This window comes from Microcaecilia unicolor, unplaced genomic scaffold, assembly GCF_901765095.1.
Source record: "Microcaecilia unicolor unplaced genomic scaffold, aMicUni1.1, whole genome shotgun sequence".
NCBI lineage: Eukaryota > Metazoa > Chordata > Amphibia > Gymnophiona > Siphonopidae > Microcaecilia > Microcaecilia unicolor.
In genome coordinates, this window is record NW_021963251.1 from 14,664 (window position 1) to 40,587 (window position 25,924).

General features: G+C 46.6%; 1 protein-coding gene across 1 annotated transcript in view; it reads right to left on the reverse strand.

Moving 5' to 3' along the window:
- Positions 1-252: 252 nt before the first annotated feature.
- The window catches only part of LOC115459111 (mediator of RNA polymerase II transcription subunit 8-like), a gene marked incomplete at its 3' end in the record, with an annotated part of 51,888 nt that continues 26,216 nt past the window's right edge, over positions 253-25,924 (reverse strand). The window contains exons 3-5 of the mRNA XM_030188976.1: positions 25,246-25,390; positions 7,216-7,356; positions 253-407 (exon numbers count right to left, since the gene is read on the reverse strand). Of these exons, the coding sequence (XP_030044836.1) occupies positions 253-407; positions 7,216-7,356; positions 25,246-25,390 (441 nt within the window). The remainder of the gene's footprint in view (positions 408-7,215; positions 7,357-25,245; positions 25,391-25,924) is intronic.

Genomic DNA, 25,924 nt, shown 5'->3' on the forward strand with positions numbered 1-25,924 from the left:
AAAATCCACAATTCCAAGAATAACATGTATAGAATGTTTGTACGTTTGGGAAGCTTGCCAGGTGCCCTTGGCCTGGATTGGCTGCTGTCGTGGACAGGATGCTGGGCTCGATGGACCCTTGGTCTTTTCCCAGTGTGGCATTTCTTATGTACTTATGTACCACTGATCTCATGTTCTACGTAAAACGGACCATTTTGTGCATGTTTGGTTCATGTATTTAACTGTGGACTGTTTAACCCCCCCCCCCCCCACATTAGTTTTGAAATGTATTTGAAGCACCATATGTGAATAAACCTTTCCATCTCCCCATATTCTAATACTATACCCCCACTCTCAGACTCGCGCTCTTCTTTGCTGATCTTCTCCAGTAGATTTGAACACATTTTATTCAGGCTCTGAAACTGTTTCTGTAAAAAGAGAAGGAAAGGGATTAACTGAGAAAGACACTTTAAGAGACTGAAGGCAGCAATGATGCAGATGCAATCAGAAAAAGTGAAATGCGTGGCAGGTTTCGATTCCACTGTGCATGGTCAAATCTCTAAGGGCATTTCAGAAATTAAAAAGAAGATGCCATAACAAAATTCTAGGAGTAAAAATAGAAACTGCAAACATATGGAGGCATATTTTCAAAGCACTTAGCCTTCCAAAGTTCCATAGAAACCTATGAAACTTTGGAAGGCTAAGTGCTTTGAAAATATGCCTCACGGAGTACCGGTAAGTGATAGCAGAATAAATTAACCAACTGGAATTCATCCACTTTAAGTAGATGCATATATAAATTCCCATATGCAACCCACATCACTTCGCCACCATAGTCTTTGAAATGATTCCTTCCATTGCCTTCCATACATGAGCCAGGTATGCCCACGATCTGACGCAGAGATGGCCTCCACCATTTCCATTGACAGGCTACCTCATCAGCTTTTCTTCTTTCACAACTAATCTATAAGCCAGACTTCTGTTTTATTACCAAGTTTTGCCGTAAGCACCACAGCCACCAAAGTTCAGTGATGCTATTATTCAAGTCCGAAAGTACGTTAGTGTTAAATTAATGTGTCAGGGACCTTTCACATAACAAACGGGAATCATTATGGTTTATTAAAACTGCTATACCACCATGACTAAGTGGTAGCTCCTGGCAGTTTACAAGAGTCCAAAACAATTAGAAAAGGAAAGGAACTACACAACTGATAGGAAAGTGAATAGAACAGGCACTCAGAGGGGCGAAGAAAGACTGGAGTGTGTGTGTGTGTGTGGGGGTTTACAAACGATACAAAACAGTGCAAAAAAGGGAGGAAGGGAAAAGGGCAAAAATAGATTTTAAAAAGCAGAGAGGACTGGGAGGACAGCAGCAGTTGGTCACAATAGTTCAGTCTGAGAAGAAAACCTTGGTGAAAAGCCAGGTCTTTAATTGTGATCTGAAAGTCTTAAACGAGGATTTGAAAATGGAGAAATTAGATCTTACCTGCTAATTTGCTTTCCTTTAGTCTCTCTGGACTGGCCAGAAAGGTACTGATGGGATGTGCACTCCTTCCAGCAGGTGGAGACTGAGCAATCTGACTCTTGTGAGAGCCAATAAGAGCCCTGGCTAGCTATAGTAAGATCCAGTATTAACATAACAAAGCAGAAAAGAAAAGACGTAACTCCTGTGCAACTGATAAAGTCAAATAGGTAACAGGTGAAGCCTTACAGGGACTAAAAGAAAACAAATTAGCAGATAAGATCTAATTTCTCCTTTCTTAGCATCCCTCCGGCCCATCCCGGCCCAGAAAGATACTGATGGGAAGTAACAAAGCAATACAACTAACAGAGGGACCCTAATAATCCTACTCCAAAAACTGCATCCTGATGACATTGTACATCCAATCTGTAATGCTTAGAAAAAGAATGCAAGGAAGACCACGTTGCTGCCTTACATAGGTCCAAAGGTGGCACTAAGAAGCGCTCAGCCCATGATGCTGTTTGTCCTCTAGTAGTGAGCTTTTACCCCTTCTGGAATAGGTTTTCTGGATAGAAGGTATGCAGAAGCAATCATTTATTTTAGCCATCTTGAAATGGTAGGCTTAGACGCTGCTAAACCCTTGTGGGTGCCTCCAATGAGCAGAAAAAGACAATCTAATTGTCTGAAATCCTCCATAGTTTGCAAATAATGCTTAAGGACTCGACATCGAGTTTACGCAAACTCCGCTGTTCTTCTGACCCTGAAGACGACCCTAGTACCGGTAAAACTACCGATTGGTTCAAATGAAACCTGGACAAAACCATAGGAAGAAAAGAAGGAATGTGGCACAAAATTACTCATTCCTTAGAAAACTCTAAAAAAGGAGACCTAAAGGAAAACGCCTGTAACTCTGACACTCACCTAGCCAAGGCAATGGCAACTAAACACACCACTAAGTGTCAAATCAGTTTGACAGTCAGAGAATCTGTCTGCAGAGACCAATAGGATAAGAGGGACTTCTGGAGAGGCCTCATATGTGCTCTGGCCCAAGGAACTACCTCAATTGTTGCCACCATGGATCCTAAGACTTGAAGATAATCTCTTGCACATGGTACCAGCTTGCAAAGAATAGACCTTATCTGATCCTGAAGTTGACAATTCTGTTCTGAGGCAAAAATACTCGTCCTTGCAGTGTGTCGAAGGAAACTGCTAGATAAGTAAAAGTCCAAGATGGCACCAGATAATTCTTGAGAGGGTTTACTACCCAATTAAGCCGTTGAAGAAATTGAACTACTTGCTCCGTGGCTTGTACACTTTCTTGATATGATTTTGTTCTGATCAACCAATTGTCCAGGTAAGGATGAACCAGAATGCCCTCCTTTCTGAGAGTCATTGCCATCACCACCATGACCTTCGTAAAGGTACAAGCAGTAGCAAGACTAAAAGGAAGAGCTCAAAATTGAAAATGCTGGCCCAAAACTGCAAAATGAAGAAACTTTTGGTGCAAAGGACGAATTGGGATATGCAGATAAGCCTCTGTCAAATCTAGAGCCGTCAGAAACTCTCCTGATCGAACAGTCACCATGACCGAACGTAGTTTCCATATGAAAACTGGTGACCTTGAGCGTCCGGTTGACCGCCTTGAGATCCAAAATTGGTCAAAAGGATCCCTCTTTTTTTGCAACTACAAAGTAAATGGAATAGCGACCTGTTCTTATTTCTGAAGGAGGAACAGGGCACATTGCTTGTAACGCAAGAAGCCTTTCCAGAGTGACCCTGACCACTCCTGCCTTTAGACAAGAACGACAAGGAGACTCTAGGAAAGCATCTGGTAGCGGTCGTGCAAACTCTAAGGTGTAACCATTGCAAATAACCTTAAGAACCCATTGTTCGGAGGTAATTCGGGCCCTCCTCCAATAAAACTGAGCTAACCGAGCTCCCACTGGAAGTGGAATTTGGGCCTGGAAACCTTCATTGGGCCAGACGAATAGGGGACTGGAAGGATGTACCTACATCTCTACTTCCGCGACGAGCACCTTTATAAGGATTGGGACCTTTGAAAATAGCGAGACTTTTGAACAGTAGCCTGAAACCGATGAAAAGCTCTGCCACGTCCCCTACTGGAAAGAAGTCCATGACTGGCCAGCCTAGGACGATCTTCAGGAAGTCTAGAAACTTTAGTATCTCATAGACTCTTAACTAATTTATCCAACTTGTCACCGAAAAGAAAAGATCCTCTAAAGGGGAACTTACTAAGTTTAGACTTTGAAGCTGCATCAGCAGACCAACCTCGAAGCCAAAGAGAACGACGGGCTGCAACACTTAAAAGTCGTGGACTTGGAAGAGGCCCTCAATAAATCATACAAGATATCTGCTAAGAAAGTGAGCCCATCTCTATGTTAGCAATCTCAGCGTCCACTAAGGAGAAGTCATCCGAAGACCTATCCAAAACTCACTCGAACCACCAAAAACAAGCCTTTGCTACCAGAGAGCCACAGATAGCTGCTTGGACCGCCTGTGCCGAGACATCAAAAGAAGACTTTAAAAGAGATAACATACGCTGATCTTGTACATCTTTCAGCACTGCGCCTCCGTCAACGGGGACTGTATTGAGCTTCGTAACAGCAGAAACCACCGAATCAACAACAAGATATTTAAGAAGAGCCATCTGGATCCGGAAAGAGGTAAAGGCGAACCACAGATCTTGAAAGACAAAATAGAGCATCTGGCATATCCCACTGTGCTTGGATGATCTCTCTGATATCTTGATGCATAGGAAAAGTTTTACCAGCTTTCCTAATGCCGTTTACCAAAAGATCCACCTTGTGCTCCTGAACTATTTCTGAATCCTCCTCAAAGCTTAATGTAGAAGAGACCAAAGATATGAGCTCCTGTAAAGCCACCTTATGAAAAATCCGTACTATAGAAGGATCCTTACCAGGTAGGAGAGTGTCTGATACTGGATCAGCAGGAACAGCTTCCTCAGAAAAACCTGTTTCTTCTACTCCAAGGTCTTCCTCAAGGTAAGGCATCTCAGGATCCAAATCCATGTCAGCATCTGCCTCTAAAGCCCAGGCAACTCTAGGTCTTTTGAGAGAGGATTTGAGGCCCCCTGACCGTTCGCAAGAGAGCACAGGAGGGGGATCCGATTTATACATTAAAAATGCTCTATATATTTGCAACACAAATTTGGGAGGAAACCCTTCTTGAAGTTCTCCCCCCTGCGACGACCCAGGCATGAAAGAAACCTCTGGGGCCTTTTCTGGAGCTGAAGAAGAGAGCTCTAATGCGGTAGGCTGTCACTGCATAATGGCAGCGCTTCTCGCCAAAACTGGAGTTTGAAAATGAACACCTGTTTGTACTGGAGAAGAAAGCAGAGCGCCTGATACACACCCCGACTCTGACAAAAGATTTGGGACCTCTTTGGCGGTACAAAACTTACAACTACCAGACGCCATGAGGTCCCTGCGCTGGCATACCACATAATGCTGCAACTTCTCCGCTATGATTTTTTTTTATTTCAAAAACCGACTGAAGAAGAAGAAAAAAGAAAGCTCCTGAAAATGCGGGAAAGTTAAATACTGGCTGTAATAGGGATGCAGCAAGCTAGAACCTCAGCTGCTTTGCTCGTCTGGCAGTTTTCTTTTTTTCTCACAACACCGAAACAATGCGGCTGTCTCTCCCTGTCCTCGGGAAACCTTTCCCTTGAAGGGGCTGAGGTTAGTGCAGAACAGAACACTCAATTAACATTAAATTGCACTAATGAAAGAAGTTGGGAGGTAGTTGTGGGTGGAGGGACACCCTCGAGGCAGTAAGAGAATCCCCGCGGGCTTCAGCCTCCTTCTGTAACAAAACTTGCCCCCCCCCTTTTTTTTTAAACACCGCTGCACAGAATAAAATATTGGATAAACAATATAGATTTTCTTTTAACCAAAAGGAGACAAAAATAGAAAGAAATAGAATAAGAGACTGAAGGGCTCACCACCATCCACCTGCTGGAGACTAAGAATACTGGATCTTACTATAGCTAGCCAGGGAGGGCTCTTATTGGCTCTCATGAGAGACAGAATTCTTAGTCTCCACCTGCTGTAAGGAATGCACAACCCATCAGTATCTTTCTGGGCCGATCCGGAGAGATGCTAAGGAATCTTCTATATTTTTCCATAACATACGAGGAGGAACAAATTCACCCTGTACTCCTCTCTCTCCTTAATGCCTTCCTTGAAAACCATCTCATTCTGCCATCACTCTATTACCTTTCTTTATTCCTTGAAGCCCTCTTACTCTCCTCCTTCCCTTGCAGATTTCTACACTCATCCCTTCCCTTCACATCCTGCAGCCCCCTCTCTTCCCTTTCCCTCACACCTGCCCTGTCACTCTTCACACTTCCCTTAACCCCTCTCACTCTCCTTCCTTCAGTTTCACCCCTGTAACCTTTTCATCCCCTTCCTTTCCCTTCCTCATTCCCCCCACCCCCGCACCTTCCAGTTGAACACCACTGCCATTACCTCCCTTGGGGTCTAATAGGTGGTCAAAGACAATCTGCCTTCTTCCACTCCCTTTCAACACTGCTTATCAGACACAAAAATCCAGTTGCCTAGAGGACCAAATTTAAAACTGATTTTCAAGGCCCTCAGGCAAAATAGGCCTGTGTCCCTAAAGAATAAATTGGCTCTCTTTTGAGGCCTGTTAAGGAGCATCATTATCTGTATCCTTGTTGAAGAAAATCGCAGGATGTGACACCTGCCAGTGAGCTCTCTGTAACTTGGGGACCAGGATTTAGGCAGATAGAGGGCCCTATGTGGAGCCAATTCTACAAATGAAACAATGCAATTACCTTCCTTTCTAGAATACAAGTATAACTGGGTACATAGGCGCATATGAGCTGAAGTGCGGGCACTTATGCTTGTGTCTAGATTCAGCACATGCATGTGTAACTTAGGAGAAGCTTGCCCATTTGAATGCTCACCTGTAAAATATGCTTGAAAACCCAAACAAGTGGAACTAAAGTCACTTCACCAACGACTTGTACAGGGGCATCAACACCTCTTTTCTTCGGCTGGTTACACCTCTCTCTATACAGCCTAGCATTCTTCTGGCTACCGCCTTGTCACACTGTTTCGTCGCCTTCAGATCCTCATATACTATCACCCCAAGATCCCTCTCCCTGTCCGTGCATATCAGACTCTCACCGTCTAACACATACATCTCCCGTGGATTTCTACTCCCTAAACAAGCAGGTAAATACTCGCATATACAGAACCCTTCCCAGCAGGTAAAACACTCACTCACGCAGAGCCCTTCCCAAGAGATAAAAACTTACGTACACAGAGCCCTTCCTGACAGTGCCAGGCCTGGTCTCAGGAATTTTTCAGGATTCAAAACATTGTACAGCATAAACTTGTCCCGTACTGGCCATTCTGCTAAGTGCATTATTGCTGGGCAATATTTTTTCATTTTGTAGCGCTTTCTGCGCTTGAAAAGCCGTTTTTGAACTAATGCACAAAGTTTTGCTGTAAAAATTTGGTACTCATGATTATAACTTGTGGCTTGATTGAATTATTCCCTGTGTTCTTATGAAGGTCATTGCCACATTAGTCTATCATTTATGTTGCCTACCTATTTTATCTCCGTTTGTTTTTGAGTATTTTTTGTACCCTGCTTAGTACGGATTAGATAGACAGGCTATAAAAGATTATATAACCACAATAATCACTTTTTTTTTTTAATGATTTTGTATTTTTCTTAGTTTTTTGGACTGATGTCTTCCATACCTGAGCCAAGTCTGGAGCGATGTGAGCTGCATCTGTACATAACTGTTTCTCTTGCTCCTCTACCTCGGGGTCTGGCTTGGTTCTCAGGTGGTCTGGCACCACTTCATGGCTGAAGACAGGGACCCGACCTTCTGTTAGCCGCTGCTCAAACAAGTAAAGGAAATCAGCAAAATGAAGCTCATCAATGATAGATATATCAAACTATCTATCTTCTCAAGAACTCCCTCCACAATGCTTAATAATGCAGTCAAGGCCATCCACATTGCTGGGTTATCTCAGCCCAAACACTAACGGCGAGGCTGAACGCTTATTCTACGTGAAGTGCTCTCTCCCCTGTACCTCTCACCAGAGTGCATCATTTCTCCACGGACCATGCTGCCTGTCTCCAATGAGGAAAGTTCACCCACCTCCCTTACAGCTCAACGTTCCATAAGAACGGAAGATATACCATGCTGAGTCAGACCAAGGTTCACTGAGCCCAAAATCCTGTCTCCTACTGTGACCAGTTTGGGACAAGCAGTGGTGTGCTGGAGCCAGCTCGCACCAGCTCACAAGAGCCGGTTGTTAATTTTTCACAGATTTTGTGAGCCGGTTGTTAAATGCAGGACTCCCTCCCGCTCCGTTTGCCTCTCCTCCCCCGAGCTACCGGGCCCCGGCACATACCTAGCTGAAGCCACCCTGGTGGTCTAGTGGATGCTTCGGGGCAGGAAAGATCCCTAGCTGATCCTCTTGCTGTCACATTGCTCTTTAAAAATGGCTGCTGAGACTTCCATGGGCGGCCTCACGAGACTTCTGCTGAAGTCTTGTGAGGCCGTGAGGCCGCTGTTGTAAGTCTCAGTAGCCAGGCTATGAACATGGCATTTGATTTGGGCTATAAAGATTTGTTGTTCAATGGGGGTCTTATGGTTTAATGGGATCTCTGACATGAGGGCAGAAGGAGAGAGTAATGCATTGCCCCCCCCCCCCCAGTCCAACTCTGCACCCCCCATGTGCCCCCCCCCCACAAAAAAAAATGCATGGCAGGGAGAGAGCCTGTTGTTAAAAATTTACCAGCACATACTGGCCTCATGCACCTGGAACATCCTAAAAAGTGGTTCAATTTCTCACAGTTCATTACCAGGGATAAGAAATGGGTTTCCAAGTGTACCTTTCTCACAGGAACTTGTTCACAACTGCTTTGGACATCGCTATGTCAGTTTTGTTATTGACCATGCCCTCCGGTGTGGAATGGGTAAAAATGAATCGATTTTTCACTCTTTCAAAAAATACAAAGACCAGGGGGACACTTGATGGAATTACACATTAAAACAGAACATTTTTTTTTCACTCGAAGAATAGTTGAGCTCTGGAACTTGTTGGCAGAGGATGCATTACAGTGGTTAGCATATTTGGGTTTAAAAAAGGTTTTGACAAGTTCCTGGATGAAAACTTCATATTCTGCTATTGAGATAGACAAGGAGGAAGCTACTGCTTGCCCTGGGATTGGTAGAATGAAATGTTGCTACTATTTGGGTTTCTGCCAGGTGCTTGTGACTTGGATTGGCCTATGCTGGAAGCAGGATACTGGGCTAGACAGACCACTGGCTTGACCCAGTATGGCTATTCTTATGTTCTTAACAGATTCCACAGCTTTCTTGTGTGCTGCGTAAAAAAAAAAATATTTGCTATGATTTGTTTTAAATTTGCTAGTGAATCGTTTTGTTCTTAACAGGTATGGAACCAGGCTGCTGGGGCCAACACTTTGCTTTGAGATATTAACATCTCATGTCTTTTAGACAATATGAAGGAATGCTTAACCAGGTGGATGTTCCTTCCCGTATCTGTTGTGAAGGAGAGGACCTGGGGGTGGATGAGATGGAAGTGGAGGGGGAAGAAGTGAGGAGGCTCAAGAGCAGAAGAAGGCCAAACAGAGCCTTGCCTCCAATCCAGCCACAGAGAGCGAGAGGAGAAAGGTTAGTGACCCCTGTAAAATGGAGGAGAGGCAGAGACTACATTTCCCAGCAACCCCGGGGCAAAACCTGGTACAGAGATTATCTTCCCCATCAGGCCAGAGGGGAGAGCTCTAACAAGGCAGGGGAGGGGCACCTGGAGGGTAATCAAGTAAAAGAGGAACAGCTGCCCAGAGTAGAGGAGAATGAGCCCATGGACTGGCAGGCTGCTGGAGAGAAGGAGCAGGAGGCAGGCTCTGAGGAACCCATGGACCTTTCTGCCTGGGCTCATGCCTCGAAAGCTAAACTGAAAAACCAGGTGAACTCTTGGTGTCAGAGCTGGGCTGAAAGTGGAAAGGGGAAAGGTCATGCGGGAGGAGGGTCAGTGAAATAATAGAGTGACCCAGAAAGGGGGGATCTTTTCCTCTTTCCCAAAAGAATTCAGGCTGTGTTCTTTGAAAAGACTGTGTGTCTGAACTGAATGCTAAGGCATTGAGCACTGTGGATTTTGGAACTGTTGGGAAAACAAAACCTTCTTTTGTGTGGGGGAGGGGAAAGTAAGCTACAGTGTTTTTTTTTTCTTCCTTTTGCAAGTTACTGAACTGTGAATCCCTGACAATAAAGGAGCTTGGTGACTTTTACTTTTTTTGAAGTTTGTTTTCTTTGAGCCCTGCCCTGTGGACTGCAGTGGGCCGAGAGGCTGAGTGGCCAGGGTGGAGGCAAGATCCCGAAGACCCTCGTGCGGAGAGCTGGATCTTTCACACTGTTCATAGCAGGATTCACCTTTTTAATATGGTTTTATTTTCCAAATTGCTATATAGTCTGCAATTGTTACCTCTCAAGTTGTTGAAGCGAGATTTACTCTCTCTACAGAAGTTTTGCTGGAATAGTAAGAAACCGAAAACACCCTTTTAATATTTACAAGGTTTGTGGAAACATGGGAGACTGGGACTTCCTGATTTGAAGAAATACAATTTGGCTTGTTGGTTCAGACATTTGGGAGATTGTTTTTTTTGAGGAACAGATTTATACACCCAGGAGCAATGAGCTGGCTTACTATCATCCGTGGCATATTTATTCTCTTTTGCATAGCTCATTGCAAACCTTGTCACTGTATTTGTGCAAACGTGTTTTGCTATATTCTTTGAGAGATGCTTGGTGGGATTTTGTCTTGCTATTGGAGGCAATCCTTGGGTATCTGATCAGTTACCTCTTTTCTCTGGGGAGGTGATAATGTTAATTCTCCGAGAACACGCAGGCCTATTTATTCTCACAAGTGGTTAATATGGCGCTGCGCTGCCCAGTCCGGAGCCTCTAACAAGTTCAAAACAGAGCTTTGTGGAGCGTGAGACACGCTCCACCGCGCATGTGCAAGTGCCTTCCCACAAGCCACGAGGGCACATCTCCCGTAGTTCTTTTCTTTACCGCGGTGAAGAGAGGCTGTGTTTTTTCTAGTGTCTCTTCACACATCCGGTCAAAGAGCTTTTTTAGTGCCTTTCGGCTTTTTCGGGAAGATTTTTTTCTTCTTCTGCCCATCTTTGGGTCCCCTTTTCTCTCTTCCCATACTATTTTTTTGTAATTTTGCCCTTTTTAAAGTTTCCTTTATTTTCCGTCAGTAGGCCATGTTTAGGCCTTGACTCCAGTCAGGTTTTTTCCATCTCTTTTTTCTCGGTGCCTTGCCCCTTCTTCCAGGTTTTTTGTTGTTGTTACATTTGTACCCCGCGCTTTCCCACTCATGGCAGGCTCAATGCGGCTTACATGGGGCAATGGAGGGTTAAGTGACTTGCCCAGAGTCACAAGGAGCTGCCTGTGCCTGAAGTGGGAATCAAACTCAGTTCCTCAGGACCAAAGTCCACCACCACCCTAACCACTAGGCCACTCCTCCACTCCATCCGTCCGTCATCTAAAGTTCCCAGTGGCTTTAAGCGCTGTACCTGGTGCAATCGGACCATCTCTGGCACAGACAACCATTCTTGGTGTCTTCAGTGCTTAGGGCCTGACCATAGCCCTGTTGTGTCCTCTGTCTGCATACGCACAAGAGAACACAGGTGTCCAGAGAGGCTCAATGGGAAAAGATTTTGGAGCCAGATCCAAGTTGTCAAGCTTGCACTGACATCGGAGTCGGCGGCATCGATGTTGAAGACTGCATCAGCATCGGGAGCATCGGGTCCAGGTATGGCTGCTTCAAGACCTAAGGATGCTGGGAGCAGTAGTGTGTCGAGTAGGTCTCTTCCTGTCTTGACACCGGCTGCTGGACAGGGCCCCCAGGACCTGACTCCGAGGCGATATGAGGATTCGATATCGTCCATGTCGATACCAAGGGGTCGGTGCAGAGCTTCAGGCAAAGGCTAAGAAGCATCGGCCCTGGTCCACCTTGATGCATGGTGCCAGGAGCTCCGGGGTGTCGAGGGAATCAGCACCTGAGAAGCACTGGCGCTGGGAAGATCAATTCCCTCCATTCAAATGCGATGAACCAGTCTCCGAGCAACCAAGACCCAGCTTCTGTCTGGACCCCAGCGGTTCTGCAACCTGTCTCTGGGCTGACACCCCAGCTTTCCCCCGATGTTGGCCCTCGATAAGCCTTGTTATCTGAACTGTTGGAAGACCTCATGCACCTGGTGTGTGTCAGTACCTGGGGTGCTTCAGCCTGCTGTACTTCTCATTGTGGCCCCACTTGGACCTCATAATGCACTGCAGTCTCCGATGCCAATGTTGCATGCGGTACCGGTGTTGACTGCCACTCAGACCGGTACCCCCTTTGATGTCAAGTGGACGAAGCTTTGCTGGAGTTGAGGTGGGAGCCAACTCGACGCCCTTCTCGAGGACATAGTTCCTCCAAGTCGAGGCAGCCTTGATCTCAGCCCCCCCATGAGGAGGATTTGTCCAACACCGATGAGGAATGCTCATAAGAGTCACAGGAGGATCCAAGGTACTTTTACTTGGATGAGTCCTATGGCATCCTCTCTGAACCCTCCCCTCTACCTGAAAGGAGAAAGTCTCCTCTGGAGAGCCTTTTTTTCCCATCTTTAGTAAAGGAAATGGCTGTGGCTATTCCATTTCCTTTAGAAGTGGAGGACGAGCCCAAGGCTAAGAGGTCCTGGACTATGCGGTCTCTTCCTAGGGAGGCTGTGACTGTCCCTCTCCACGAGGTACTCAAAGAAGTTCTCGATTGGAACTGGGAGTCCCCTATGTCAGTCTCTGTTATGTCCAAGAAGACTGAAACCCAGTACTGTATTCAAAGTACACCTGGTTTTAGTAGGCCCCAGTTGCCTTATAATTCCATGGTGGTGGAATCTGTTCTTCAGTCTTACTAGCTCTTCACAAGTATCTACTTGCAGAGAAGGCCAAGTCGGTACACCAGTTGGCCAAGCAGCAGATGGCATGTTGTAAGTTCTTGACCACGGCATCTATGACACTTCTGATGTAGCATACAGGATCTCAGCGCAGAATATAGCAATGCGCAGACTCTCATGGATGCGTGTTTCTGACCTGCAACATTCTGTTCAGCAGAGGTTGGCAGATGCCATATGCAAGGGGGATAACCTTTCTGGAGAGAAGGTTGAGGAGATCGCTGGAAAATGAAGAAACATACTAATACCATCTCTTCTCTCTCTCTCCAGATGCCTTCTGCATCTGCCTCTTCATCCAGGAGGTATTTTGGTAAGTCGGGGAAGGGTGCCTACTACTCACAGAAGCGTAGATACACTGCTCCCTCTCACCAGCCTGCTCTGGCTTAACCCTAGCATGCTCGTTCTCATCAACAGCGTGCGCCTAAGGATCCCCAGAAAAAACAAGGGGAGAGCTTTGGACTGGCTCCAGCAGAGCATAGCCACAGTCAAAGTGTCTGTACCAGATGACCTTCCGGTTGGAGGGAGACTGAAATTTTTCTACAAAAGATGGCCCCTTATAACCTACGACTGGTGGATTCTTCAAATACTCCGTCTCAGATACATCCTGAATTGGTTTCAAAAACCTCCAAATTGCCCTCCAAGAACTCATTAATTCAGCTCTCAGCACAAGAAGGTACTTGCAGAGGAACTCTCTGCCCTTCTGAAGACCTATGTGGTCGAACCCGTTCCACAAGGGGAAGAAGAGCAGAGGTTCTATTCCAGGTACTTCCTCGTCCAAAAGAAGACGGGGGGGATGCATCCCATCTTAGACCTAAGGGTCCTGAACAAATTCCTGGTCAAAGAAAAGTTCAGTATGGTTTCCCTGGGCACCCTTCTTCCCCATGATTCAGAAACACAATTGGCTATGCTCTCTGGACTTAAAGGACACATACATACACACATCCCAATACTTCCAGCTCACCTGAAGTATCTTCAGTTTCGGCTGTGAATTCACCACTTCCACTACTGCGTATTGCCTTTTGGCTTCACATCAGTACCCAGTGTCTTTACCAAATGCCTAGCAGTAGCTGCAGCATCGCTATACAGGCTGGGGATGCATGTGTTCCCTCATCTCAACAATTGGCTGAAGAGCATGTCAGAGGATGGTGCTCGGGAGTCCATGTGGAGGACTATTCGGGTGTTAGAGCTATTAGGGTTCATTATAAACTACCCCAAGTCTCACCTTCACCCTGTCCAGATTGGAGTTCATTGGAGCACTGCTCGATATGCAGAAGGTTTGAGCCTTCCTCCCAGTACCAAGAGCGGAAACTCTAGCTGCCCTGGCTTCTCAGGTTCGAGCCTCTCAGCAGGTCACAGCTCGGCAGATGCTGAGGTTGCTGGGCCACATGACTTCCAAAGGTTATGTGACACCCATGACACGCCTTCACATGAGATCAGCCCAATGGATCCTAGCCTCTCAGTGGTGCCAAACCATGGGAAGTCTAGAAGATGTCATCCAAGTGTTCTCAGACCATGTTCACTCTCTGTTCTGGTGGACCATTCGATCCAATTTGACTATGAGACTCCCATTCCAAATTCCACAGCCTCAAAAGGTGCTTACGATGGATGCATCTCTCCTGGGGTGGGGAGCTCATGTGGATGGGCTTCACACTCAAGGAGCCTGGTCAGTCCAGGAAAACAAATCTTCATATCAACCTTCTGGAACTCTGGGCGATCTGGAACGTTCTAAAGGCTTTCAGATATCGGCTGTCTCACCAAATTGAACTCATTCAAACATACAACCAGGTTGCAATGTATTACACCAACAAGCAAGGGGGCGCCGCGTCACACTCTGGGTGTCAGAAGGCCATGTGGATGTGGCGCTGGGCTTGCCTACATGGAATGTTCCTTTGGGCAACTTATCTGGTGGGCAAAAACAACAGTCTGGCTGACAGGCTGAGCAGGGTTAAACAACCGCACGAGTGGTCTCTCAACATGGGTGTTGCCCGTGAGATCTTCCGAGCATGAGGCACCGCCTCAGTGGGTCACTTTGCCACGTACCTGAATCACAAAGTCCTTCAGTTCTGTTCCAGACTTCAGGCTCATGACAGACCAGTATTGGATACCTTCTTCTTTCATTGGGGGATGGGTCTTCTGTATGCGTATCCTCCCATCCCACTTGTGGAGAAGAATTTGCTGAAACTCAAGCAAGACCACGGGATCATGATCTTAATTGCACCTTACTGGCCATGGCAGATCTGGTTCCCTCTTCTTCTGGTGTTATCCTCCGAAGAACCATGGAGATTGGAGTGCTTTCCGACCCTCATCAAGCAGAATGAGGGATCTCTTCTGGATCCAAACCTTCAGTCTCTAACTTTCACGGCCTGGATGTTGAGAGCCTAGAATTTGCTTCTTTCGGTCTGTCAGAGGGTGTCTCCTGGGTATTGCTGGCTTCCAGGAAACATTCCATCAAGTGGTGTTACTCTTTTAAATAGAGGAGGTTTGCCGTTTGGTACGAGGGCAAGGCCCTAGATCCTATTTCATGCCCTAAACAGACCCTGCTTGAATGCCTTCTGCACCTTTCTGAGTCTGATCGGAGAATGCCTTGCACTAAGATGTGCCTACAAGGGTTCCTGTTCTTCTGTTTTCTTATTGATATTTCTTCTATAGCCCAGCACTTTCTGCCTCTCATCTGGGAGTATTTTCCCACTATAACCCTATACTGTTTATCTCTTTCCCAGGACCACTTCCCTTCTCTAGTTCAGCTCATTGGGCAGCACTCCCCCCCCCCTCCTTGATTCTTACCAAGGTGCATTCTTCTCTCCCAAAGTACTTTGTGCTGCCCGTCTCTCACTAGGGACTGCCCTGCCCCCTACAGCCTACTGTCCCCCTCCCAGTGCTGCCTACCTCTTATTGGGGAAACCCCCTTCTCTGTAGCACACCAGGAGTAGTGTAATGGTTAGTGCAGCAGGCTCTGATCCTGGTGAACTGGGCTCGATTCACACTGCAGCTCCTTGTGACCTTGGGCAAGTCACTTAACCCTCCATTGTCCCAGGTACCAAAACTTAGATTGTGAGCCCTCTAGGGACAGAGAAAGTACCTGCATATAATGTATACAGCGCTGCTTATGTCTAGTAGAACTATAGAAATGATTAGTAGTAGTAGCATTAGCTATAGAAGTGTCCTATCTAGTGATTACTTCTATATTATGCAAGGACAAAAAGAAGATCCTCAAGTACTGAGCAAGAAAACGCGGAAGAAAGAGACAAAAATTCTGCCAATTGTATTAGGAGCTAAAAGATTGATTAAAATATCCAAGCACATTAACCCTACAAACTGCAGCTCAAAGCCCTCTTTGAAAGCTACAAGCATTAAAATGAGCATTAGTATTCAATACAGAAAAAAAAAATGTATGTATATATAATACATATATGTATATTGATAGAAGGCTGTAAGTGGCGTGACCAAATCACACCCTTCCTGCAAAAGCTACACTGGCTACCAGTACCTTCCAGGGCTAAATTTAAAAGTCTATGCTTGATTTTCAAGGACCTCAGACAAAATGGGCCAGAGTACTTAAAGAATAAGTTAGCCCTTTAACATCCTCTCAAGGATCATCACTATCTGTACCCTCGTCAAAAGAAATTGTACGATGTGAAACCCGCCAGCGAGCCTTCTCAGGAGTAGCCCCCATGCTCTATAATTTACTCCCAGAGGGACTATGTGTAACTCGAGACTACAGGAAGCAGGTGAAAGCCTGGCTCTTCTCCCAAGCCTTTAAATACGTAGGGTGACTGACTTTACACCCACTCTTGCACCTGGACTAGCTTGCTACACATACTGTAACTTAGATCAGTTACTTTTCTCTTGCTTAACTATACAAAGAACTTGCCTTGATTTTAGCTAACCATCAAATTATACCAACTGACTTTGTACCACGCATCTTGTTACCATTACATATCTGCTCCTGGTCCCTGAGCTATATGGTAAGCCGTATTGTAGACAATCTTTAGCATCATATCTATGTTAGTTCTGCACAGGCGACTGATAAATAAATTGAGTGCCCTCGATGTGGGACCAAGAGTAATTGATTGGGTTAAAAACTGGTTGAATGGTAGGAGACAGAGGGTGGTGGTAAATGGAGCTTGCTCTGAAGAAAAGGATGTCGTCAGTGGAGTACCGCAGGGATCGGTCTCAGGACTGGCTCTTTTTAACGTCTTTATGAGCTATGGAAGGGCTGTCTGGTAAGGTTTGTCTCTTTGCGGAAGATACTAAACTCTGCAACAGGGTGGACACTCTGGAGGGTGTGAATGACATGAGGAAGGACCTAGCGAAGCTAGAGGAATGGACCGATATTTGGCAACTAAGGTTTAATCCCAAAAAATGCAGGGTCATGCACTTGGGTCACAAAAATCCGAGGGAACAGTACGGTATAGGGGGTGTAGTGCTTCAGTGTGCGAAGGAAGAGCGGGACTTGGGGGTGATTGTGTCTGACGACCTTAAAGCTTTCAAACAGGTAGAAAAAGCGATGGCCAAAGCCAGAAGGATGCTTGGGTGCATAAAGAGAGGCATGACCAGCAGGAAAAAAGAGATGATAGTGCCGTTGTATAAGTCTCTGGTGAGGCCTCATTTGGAGTACTGCATGCAGTTCTGGAGACCGCACCTACGGAAAGATATAAACAGGATGGAGTCGGTCCAGAGGGCGGCTACGAAATTAGTAAGTGGTCTTGAATGCAAAAATTACAGGGACAGGCTTAGGTACCTCAACATGTACACACTGGAAGAGAGGAGACATGATAGAAACGTTTAAATATCTCAAGGGCATTTATGTACAGGAAGAGAGCCTTTTTCAAATGAAGGAGAGCTCTGGAATGAGGGGGCATATGACAAAGTTAAGAGGGAATAGGCTTAGGAGTAACCTAAGGAAGTATTATTTCACAGAAAGGGTGGTAGAGGCGTCGAATGGCCTCCCGGTGGAGGCGGTGAAGTCGAGGACTGTTCTAGAATTTAAAAAGGCATGGGATAAGCATGTGGGATCACTTAGGAACAGGAAGACTTAGGGGTTACAGAGGTGGGCAGACTGGATGGGTCATATGGCCTTTATCTGCTGTCATGTTTCTATGTTTCTATCTAGTTGAATGCTCTAATGCAGGAATATTAGCTATATCATTAGCATTATGCTGACATTGTATTATATCTCTGGTATTTGAATTCCACTGCAGTTAAATGTGTATATTTTTTATACTGTTTCACGGTAGGTTTCAATTTAGTGTTTTCAAGTTTACCTCATTTATTGTATGTCTGTTCTCCGAGGACAAGCAGGCTGCTTGCTCCCACATGTGGGTCGACGTCCGTGTAGGCCCGGGAATCGGCATTTTGCAAGCAAAATATAAAAAAAGTCTTGCTAGAGTCTTCTGGTGAGCGTGCAGCACGCACGCGCGGACCGATTTCCTGCCTGTCGCGTTCCTCAGTTATTTTTTCTCTGCGTTGAGGTGCGGTCAAGTTTTTTTCTCCGCTCCTCTCAGGCCCAGGAAAGAGTCTTATTCGTTTTGTGGCTTTTGCCTTATTTTCTTTTCCTTTTCTTAGAAATTTTACAGTTAAAAAAATAAAAAACTTCCCATAGTTTTCTTTATTTTTGCCCTTTTAAAGTTTTCTTTGTTTTTGACGGCCGCGCGGTCAGGTCGTTCCCTTCTTTTCATGCCCTTTTTTTCTTTTAACAGGCACAATCGTGTCTTTTGATTTCGCCAAAGCTGTTTTTCTTCCATATCATCGAAGACACCCAGCGGCTTGTACTCAGTGCAACCGGACCATCTCAGGTACCGATACCCACGCCTGGTGTATCCAGTGCCTTGGGCCCAACCATAGCCCAGCCGCTTCTAGTCTGTGTCTTCGTATGAAGAAACGGACCCGAGAAGCCCAACAAGAGAAGCTTTTCGGGCTTGGATCGGTCCTTCGACATCGGCATCGGTACCGAGGTCGTCAGTGTCGACATCAAAAGGAGCATCGACGTCAGGGAGAGAGGTAATGGCTGCTGAGAGAGCAACTCGCGCTGAGAGCATTGAGGCATCGAGTGGGTCTCCACCTGCCTCGAGGCCTCCTGTTATGCTGGCCCCACGGGACCGACCTTCGTTGGACCCAGTCCCAAGGAGGTGTGAGGATTCCACGTCCTCCTCGGTACGAAGAGTCTTGATGACGGGCGTCGAGCGAAGGTGAAGAAGCACCGTCATCATTCTCCTTCGACAAACGGTGCTGGGAGCTCCGGGGCATCGAGGGATTCGGCACCTGAGATGCGTCGGCGCCGAGAGGATCGCTCCCCCTCTATTCAGGAGCTGCCGATGTGTCGGTCTCCTGCCAGCCCGGTACCTGCTCCCGAGCCTCGACAGATTCTGCAACTGGCTCCTTTACCGACCTCGCAGTCTTGTCCAATGGCGGCTCTCGACGAGCGCATCAGGGCCCTGCTTACAGAACTTCTGGAAAGATTGCTGCGCCAATCTGCTTAGGTGTCGGGGGTGCTTGCGCCTTCCATACCGTCTGCTGCAGCGGCATCTGGTGCGGCATTGGTGTCAGCTGCCACCCAGGTCGACTCCCCTTCGACGTCGGTGGAGGAAGCTTCACTGGAGTCCAGGCGGGTGTCCACTTCTCAGCACCACCATCGAGGACGTCATTCCTCGGTGTCGAGGCAAGCTCAGTTTCGGACTGCTCTGAAGGATGTCTTGTCCGATACTGAAGATGAGCGTTCGTGGGAGGAAGAGGAGGATCCCAGGTACTTTTCTTCTGACGAGTCCGGGAATTGGCTGCGGCTATTCTCTTCCCTATGGAGGTTGAGGATGAGCCCAGGACTGAGATGCTCAAGGTCCTGGATTATCCTTCTCCACCTAGAGAGGCTGCAACGGCTCCTTTGCATAATGTACTGAAGGAAGTCCCTCTGTCTAATCCCGTGATCCCGAAGAAAACTGAATCCTAATATCGGATCCACGCTGAGCCTGGATTGATGAGGTCTCAGCTACCTCACAATTCCATGGTGGTGGACTCCGCCCTCAAAACAGCCAAGAGCACTAGGGAATATGCCTCGGCGCCCCCAGGCAGAGAATCTAGAACTTTGGACTCTTTTGGGAGGAAAATCTATCAGGCCGCTATGCTCACTGTCAAAATCCAAACATACCAGTTCTTTACGAGAATCCACTTGTGGAATTCGGTGAGCCAACTGTCTAGCTTGGTTGATTCACTCCCTTCGGAGCAGGCTGAGTCTTTTTACCAGGTGGTCAGGCAGCAGAAGGCGTGTCAAAAATTCCTGGCCAGGGGTATGTTCGACATTTTTATTGTAGCATCCAGGATCGCTGCCCAAGGTATAGTGATGCGCAGACTCTCATGTCTGCATGTCTCTGACCTGGATCATTCGGTCCAGCAGCGGATGGCGGATGTTCCTTGCTGGGGGGATAACCTTTTTGTTGAGAAAGTAGAGGATCTAGTTGACCAGCTCAAGAAGCACAATGATGCTATGGATTCTCTCTCCCGCCGGGCGTCTTCTGCTTCTACCTCCTCATCTAGGAGGTTTTTTGGAGGGAAGAGGAGTGCTCCCTATTCCTATGCTAGGTGTAGGTACACTCCTGCTTCTCCTAAGCCTGCCCAGGCTCAGTCCCAGCGTGCTCGTTCTCGTCAACGGCGTGTGCCTAAGGACACCGTGGCTCCCCAGCAAAAGCAAGGGACGGGCTTTTGACTGGCTCCAGTTCAGCATAGCCTCAGTAAACGTGTCCGTACGGGACGACTTGCCGGTTGGGGGGGAGGTTAATGTTTTTTCACCAAAGGTGGCCTCTTATAACCTCTGACCGGTGGGTTCTTCAAATTGTCCGGTTAGGATACACCCTCAATCTGGAATCCAAGCCTCCAATTTGCCCACCGGGAGCTCAGTCCTACAGCTCCCAGCACAAGCAGGTACTTGCACAGGAATTCTCTGCCCTTCTACAAGCTGAAGCAGTCAAACCCGTTCCACCAGGGGAAGAAGGGCTGGTATTGTATTCCAGGTACTTCCTTGTTCAAAAGAAAACAGGGGGGATGCGTCCCATCATAGACCTAAGGGCCCTGAACAAATTCCTAATCCGAGAAAAGTTCAGGATGGTTTCCCTGGGCACCCTTCTTCCCATGATTCAAGAAAACAATTGGCTATGCTCTCTGGACTTAAAGGATGCTTTCACACACATCTCGATACTTCCAGCTCACAGGAGGTATCTTCAATTTCGGCTGGGAACACAACACTTTCAGTACCTTGTACTGCCGTTTGGCCTGGCGTCTGCGCCCAGAGTGTTTACCAAATGCCTAGCTGTAGTCGCAGCATAGCTACGCAGACTGGGAGTGCACGTTTCCTTATCTCGACGATTGGCTGGTGAAGAGCACATCGAAGGAGGGTGCTCTGGAGTCCATGTGAATGACTATTCAGGTGCTAGAGCTACCGAGGTTCATCTACTACTACTACTATTCTATAGCGCTGCCAGGGCTACGCAGCGCTGTACAATTTTAGCATGGGGAAGGACAGTCCCTGCTCAAGAGAGCTTACAATCTAAAGGTTACAAACTATGTAGTCAGTGTAGGTAACTTACAACTTATGTAGTCAATGTAGGTAGCTTACAATCTAAAGGTTATAAGCTATGTAGGGAAGTGTTAATATGTGGCCTGGCTTCAGACCTACCACTGGAATAGTGGTGGGCTAAGCTACACAGTCTAAGGCAACTGAAAAAGTACTGACTAGGCCAAATAACAAGCTAATGATGTCATATTTGAGAATCTGCAAAAAGCAGGTCTGAACAATGAGTCTTAACACAACCAGGTACAACTTTCTAATTGAATATAGCACCTATAATGAAAGAATAATGGGTAAAAGGAATAAAATGAGGTTCTTAAAATGGGACTTATTTTCCATAAGATGGCACACAGATCATAAGATGTTATGAAAGGTATTACAAAAGGAAGATGTGAAACTAATATCTAAATATAAAGATATTTTAGTAAACGAGAAAAACAACTTGTTCCAAAAACATGTTGACATTTACGGAAGTGTGGCAATCTCTAGAAATAGATAGAACGGAAAAGAAATGGGTACAGATGAACATCTGGCCGGATACGAAAGTATGATCTCAGAAATTGAGAAATATTAGAAAAAAAGGTACCTCACAATTGACTTGTATTGGGACCTGGGGCTATAAAAGAGATAAGATTTAGACAGAGAGTTGGAGTCTTCCCCAACACTTCTCAGACGGCGGAGCCCTATGCGATTGAACCCAGAATCCGTTTGATGTCTGTACTTAATTGAAAACTTGGTAAGAATAAAGCCTTCTTTCTGAAATCTATCTCTGTCTTTATTTTCAACTATTCTTTACCTGTTATTGATACTACAAACTAAGCCACATACACAACTGACACTTAGTGTGTATATAAATTACTGTTGCATTTTAATAGAATACATGTGGGTACATAGATGACCAAGGATTCACTTAGATCCTGATAGACAGAAGGCCATGGTCATGGACATTATCCTAGAGTTACGCCTTCTGGTGCCTGCACAACAGAAATATCACTGGGATGGAATATCAAAAGAATTTAGGCAGGCGGCCCAACAGATAGTGGAAGCGCAGACCCTTTGTCCCTGGAGAAGGGTATTCCTAGGGCGCAAAGAGGGCCTTTAAAATTTACAGAAGGTGGTTAGGCGCTAAAAGCAAGGGAGAAGAGATGGGCTTTGAGCAAGGACCTGAAGATGGGCAGGGAGGGCGCATGGCGTACGGGCTCGGGAAGTCCGTTCCAGGCATAAGGTGATGCGAGGCAGAAGGGGCGGAGTCCCATCTCACCCCAGTCCAAAAATTGGAATTCATTGGAGCTCTGTTGAACACTCAGCTCGAGCTTATCTTCCCGAGGCAAGGGAGGACAACCTTCTGTCCCTGGTGTCCATGGTTCGAGCGTCTCAGCAGATCACGGCTCGGCAGATGTTGAGACTTCTGGGGCACATGGCCTCCACAGTTCATGTCACGCCCATGGCACGTCTACATATGGGATCAGCGCAATGGACCCTAGCTTCCCAGTGGTTTCAAGCTGCGGGGGATCTAGAGGATGTAATCCAACTGTCCACCGGCTTTCGGAATTCTCTTCAGTGGTGGACGATTCGATCCAATTTGACCATGGGACGACCATTCCAAGTTCCTCAGCCACGAAAAGTGCTGATGACGGATGCATCTCTCCTGGGGTGGGGAGCTCATGTAGATGGGCTCCACACTCAGGGAGCCTGGTCCTTTCAGGAAAAAGGTCTGCAGATCAACCTTCTGGAATTAAGAGTGATCTGGAACGCTCTAAAGGCTTTCAGAGATCGGCTGTCCAACCAAGTAATCTTAATTCAGACAGACAATCATGTTGCCATGTTTTACACCAACAAGCAGGGGGGCACCAGATCTCGCCCTCTGTGTATGTGGCTTTCGGCTCGCCGTCTCGGCATGTTTCTCCAAGCCACTTATCTGGCAGGCGTAAACAACAGTCTGGCCGACAAGTTGAGCAGGATAATGCAACCTCATGAGTGGTCACTGAACTTGGGCGTAGTCCGCAAGATCTTCCGAGCGTGGGGCACCCCCTCGGTGGATCTTTTAGCCACTCAGATCAATCACAAGGCCCTCAGTTCTGTTCCAGACTTCAGGCCCATGACAGACTAGCTTCAGATGCCTTTCTCCTACATTGGGGGAACAGGCCTTCTGTATGTGTATCCTCTCATACCTCTAGTAGGGAAGACTTTGCGGAAACTCAAGCAAGACTGCGGAACCATGATCCTGATTGCACCCTTCTGGCCGCGTCAGATTTGGTTCCCTCTTCTTCTGGAGTTGTCCTCCGAAGAACCGTGGAGACTGGAGTGTTTTCCAACCCTCATCTCTCAGAACGCTTCTACATCCCAACCTCCAGTCTCTGGCTCTCATGGCCTGGATGTTGAGAGCTTAGAATTTGCCTCCTTGGGTCTTTCAGAGGGTGTCTCCCGAGTCTTGCTTGCTTCCAGGAAAGATTCCACGAATGGAGGAGGTTTGCCGTCTGGTGTGACAGCAAGGCCCTAGATCCTCTTTCTTGTCCTATACGACCCTGCTTGAATACCTTCTACACTTGTCAGAGTCTGGTCTCAAGACCAACTCTGTAAGAGTTCACCTTATTGCGATTAGTGCTTTTCATCGCCATGTAGAGGGTAAGCCTATCTCTGGACAGCCTTTAGTTGTTCGCTTCATGAGAGGTTTGCTTTTGTCAAAGCTCCCTGTCAAACCTCCACCAGTGTCATGGGATCTCAACTTCATTCTCACCCAGCTGATGAATACTCTTTTTGAGCCACTGAATTCCTGTCATCTGAAGTACTTGACCTGGAAGGTCATTTTCTTGGTGGCTGTTACTTCTGCTCATAGAGTCAGTGAGCTTCAGGCCTTGGTACTGCATGCACCTTATATCAAGTTCCATCACAACAGAGTAGTCCTCCGCACGCACCCTAAGTTCCTGCCAAAGGTGGTGTTGGAGTTTCATTTGAACCAGTCAGTTGTCTTGCCAATTTTCTTTCCCCGTCCTCATACCCGCCCTGGCGAAAGCAGTTTGCACACCTTGGACTGCAAGACAGCATTGGCCTTTTACGTGGAGCGGACAAAGCCCTTTAGACAGTCCACCCAGTTGTTTGTTTCTTTTGATCCCAACAGGAGGGGAGTCACCGTCGGAAAACACACAATCTCCAATTGGCTAGTGGATTGCATTTCCTTCACTTATGCCCAAGCTGGGCTGTTTTTAAAGGGGTCACGGCTCATAATTTTAGAGCCATGGCTGTGTCATTGGTTCACTTAAAGTCAGCCTCCATTGAAGAGATTTGCAAGGCTGCAACGTAGTCATCAGTCCACACATTCACATCTCACTACTGCCTTCAGCAGGATACCTGACGCGACAGTTGGTTTGGGCAGTCGGTGCTGCAGAATCTGTTCGGGGTTTAGAATCCAACTCCACCCTCCTACACCCATTTTTGTTCTGTTCCAGTCTGCACTCTCAGTTAGTTGTTTATGGTTTCAGGTCAATTTCTGTTAAGTCCTCGCTGTGCGCCCAATTGACCAATGTCATTGTTTTGAGTGAGCCTGGTTGCTAGGGATACCCCATATGTGAGAACAAGTGGCCTGTTTGTCCTCGGAGAAAGCTAAGATACATACCTGTAGCAGGTATTCTCCGAGGACAGCAGGCTGATTGTTCTCACCAACCCGCCCACCTTCCCTTTGGAGTTGTTATTGTTTCTTTTTATGCTTTTGATTTAACTGAGGAACGCGTTCATGCGACGGGCGGGAAATCGGTCCGCGCATGCGCGGTGCATGCTGCCCACATGAGAACAATCAGCTTGCTGTCCTCGGAGAATACCTGCTACAGGTATGTATCTTCGCTTTTTTCTTGGTCATTTTACTATTGTTATGCTGTTAACAAAATTGTAAGTTTTATGTTTAACCGTACCTGCTGTACACCGCCTTGGATGAATCTCTTCATAAAGGCAGTTAACAAATCCCAATTAATTAATCAATAAATAAAAACATGAAGAATTAAGATCTCATTCAACACACCCTGCCATAGGGGTGAGGTTCATTTCTGTCATGGTTTCTGCAAAATTAACCGAACTGGATACATGACCCAAAGGCCAACTCTGCCTGTCTTACCAGCGACTACCCATGTCCCCCAACACTCATTGCTGCCTGTCTCTCACCAGGGTGTCCTGTCTTAATAATAGTACATCACTGATTGTCCCTCACCAGGATCTCGTCGTCTCGGTCTGGGGTCAGTATCAGTGGGATGAGCACCTGATTGCGCAGCAGTGGAGTCTTCTCATTCTTCAGCACTTTGTTCAGGGTGTTCAGCTGTCCAGAAAGCAGCGCAAAGCTGTCGAGCACAGAGGGCCTGTAGGAAATCCAGGAATACAATTTACCTGAACACACATGTACAGAACCCAGGAAACAAAGTAACCCAGGTGCTGAGAGAAAATAACTGAGCATCTAGCAGGAATACACAGTAACTATCATGCACATACACACACCACCTCACATACAAAGCACTAGGAATACACAGTACCTATCATACACAAACACACACTCACAAACAGACGGAGGTACAGAGCATCTAGGAGTACACCGTAACTATTATGTGCACACACACACCCTCACATACAGATGGAGAGCATCTAAGAATACACAGTAACTATCACAAACACACACACTCATATACAGATGGAGGCACAGAGCATCTAGGGAGTACACAATAACTATCATACACACACCACCTCACTTACAGAGCACTAGTAATACACATTATCTATCATACACAAACATACACAGGTACAGAACATCTAGGAGTACACAGTAACTATTATGCACACACACACCCTCACATACAGAGGGACAGCATCTAAGAATACAAAGTAACTATTACATATAC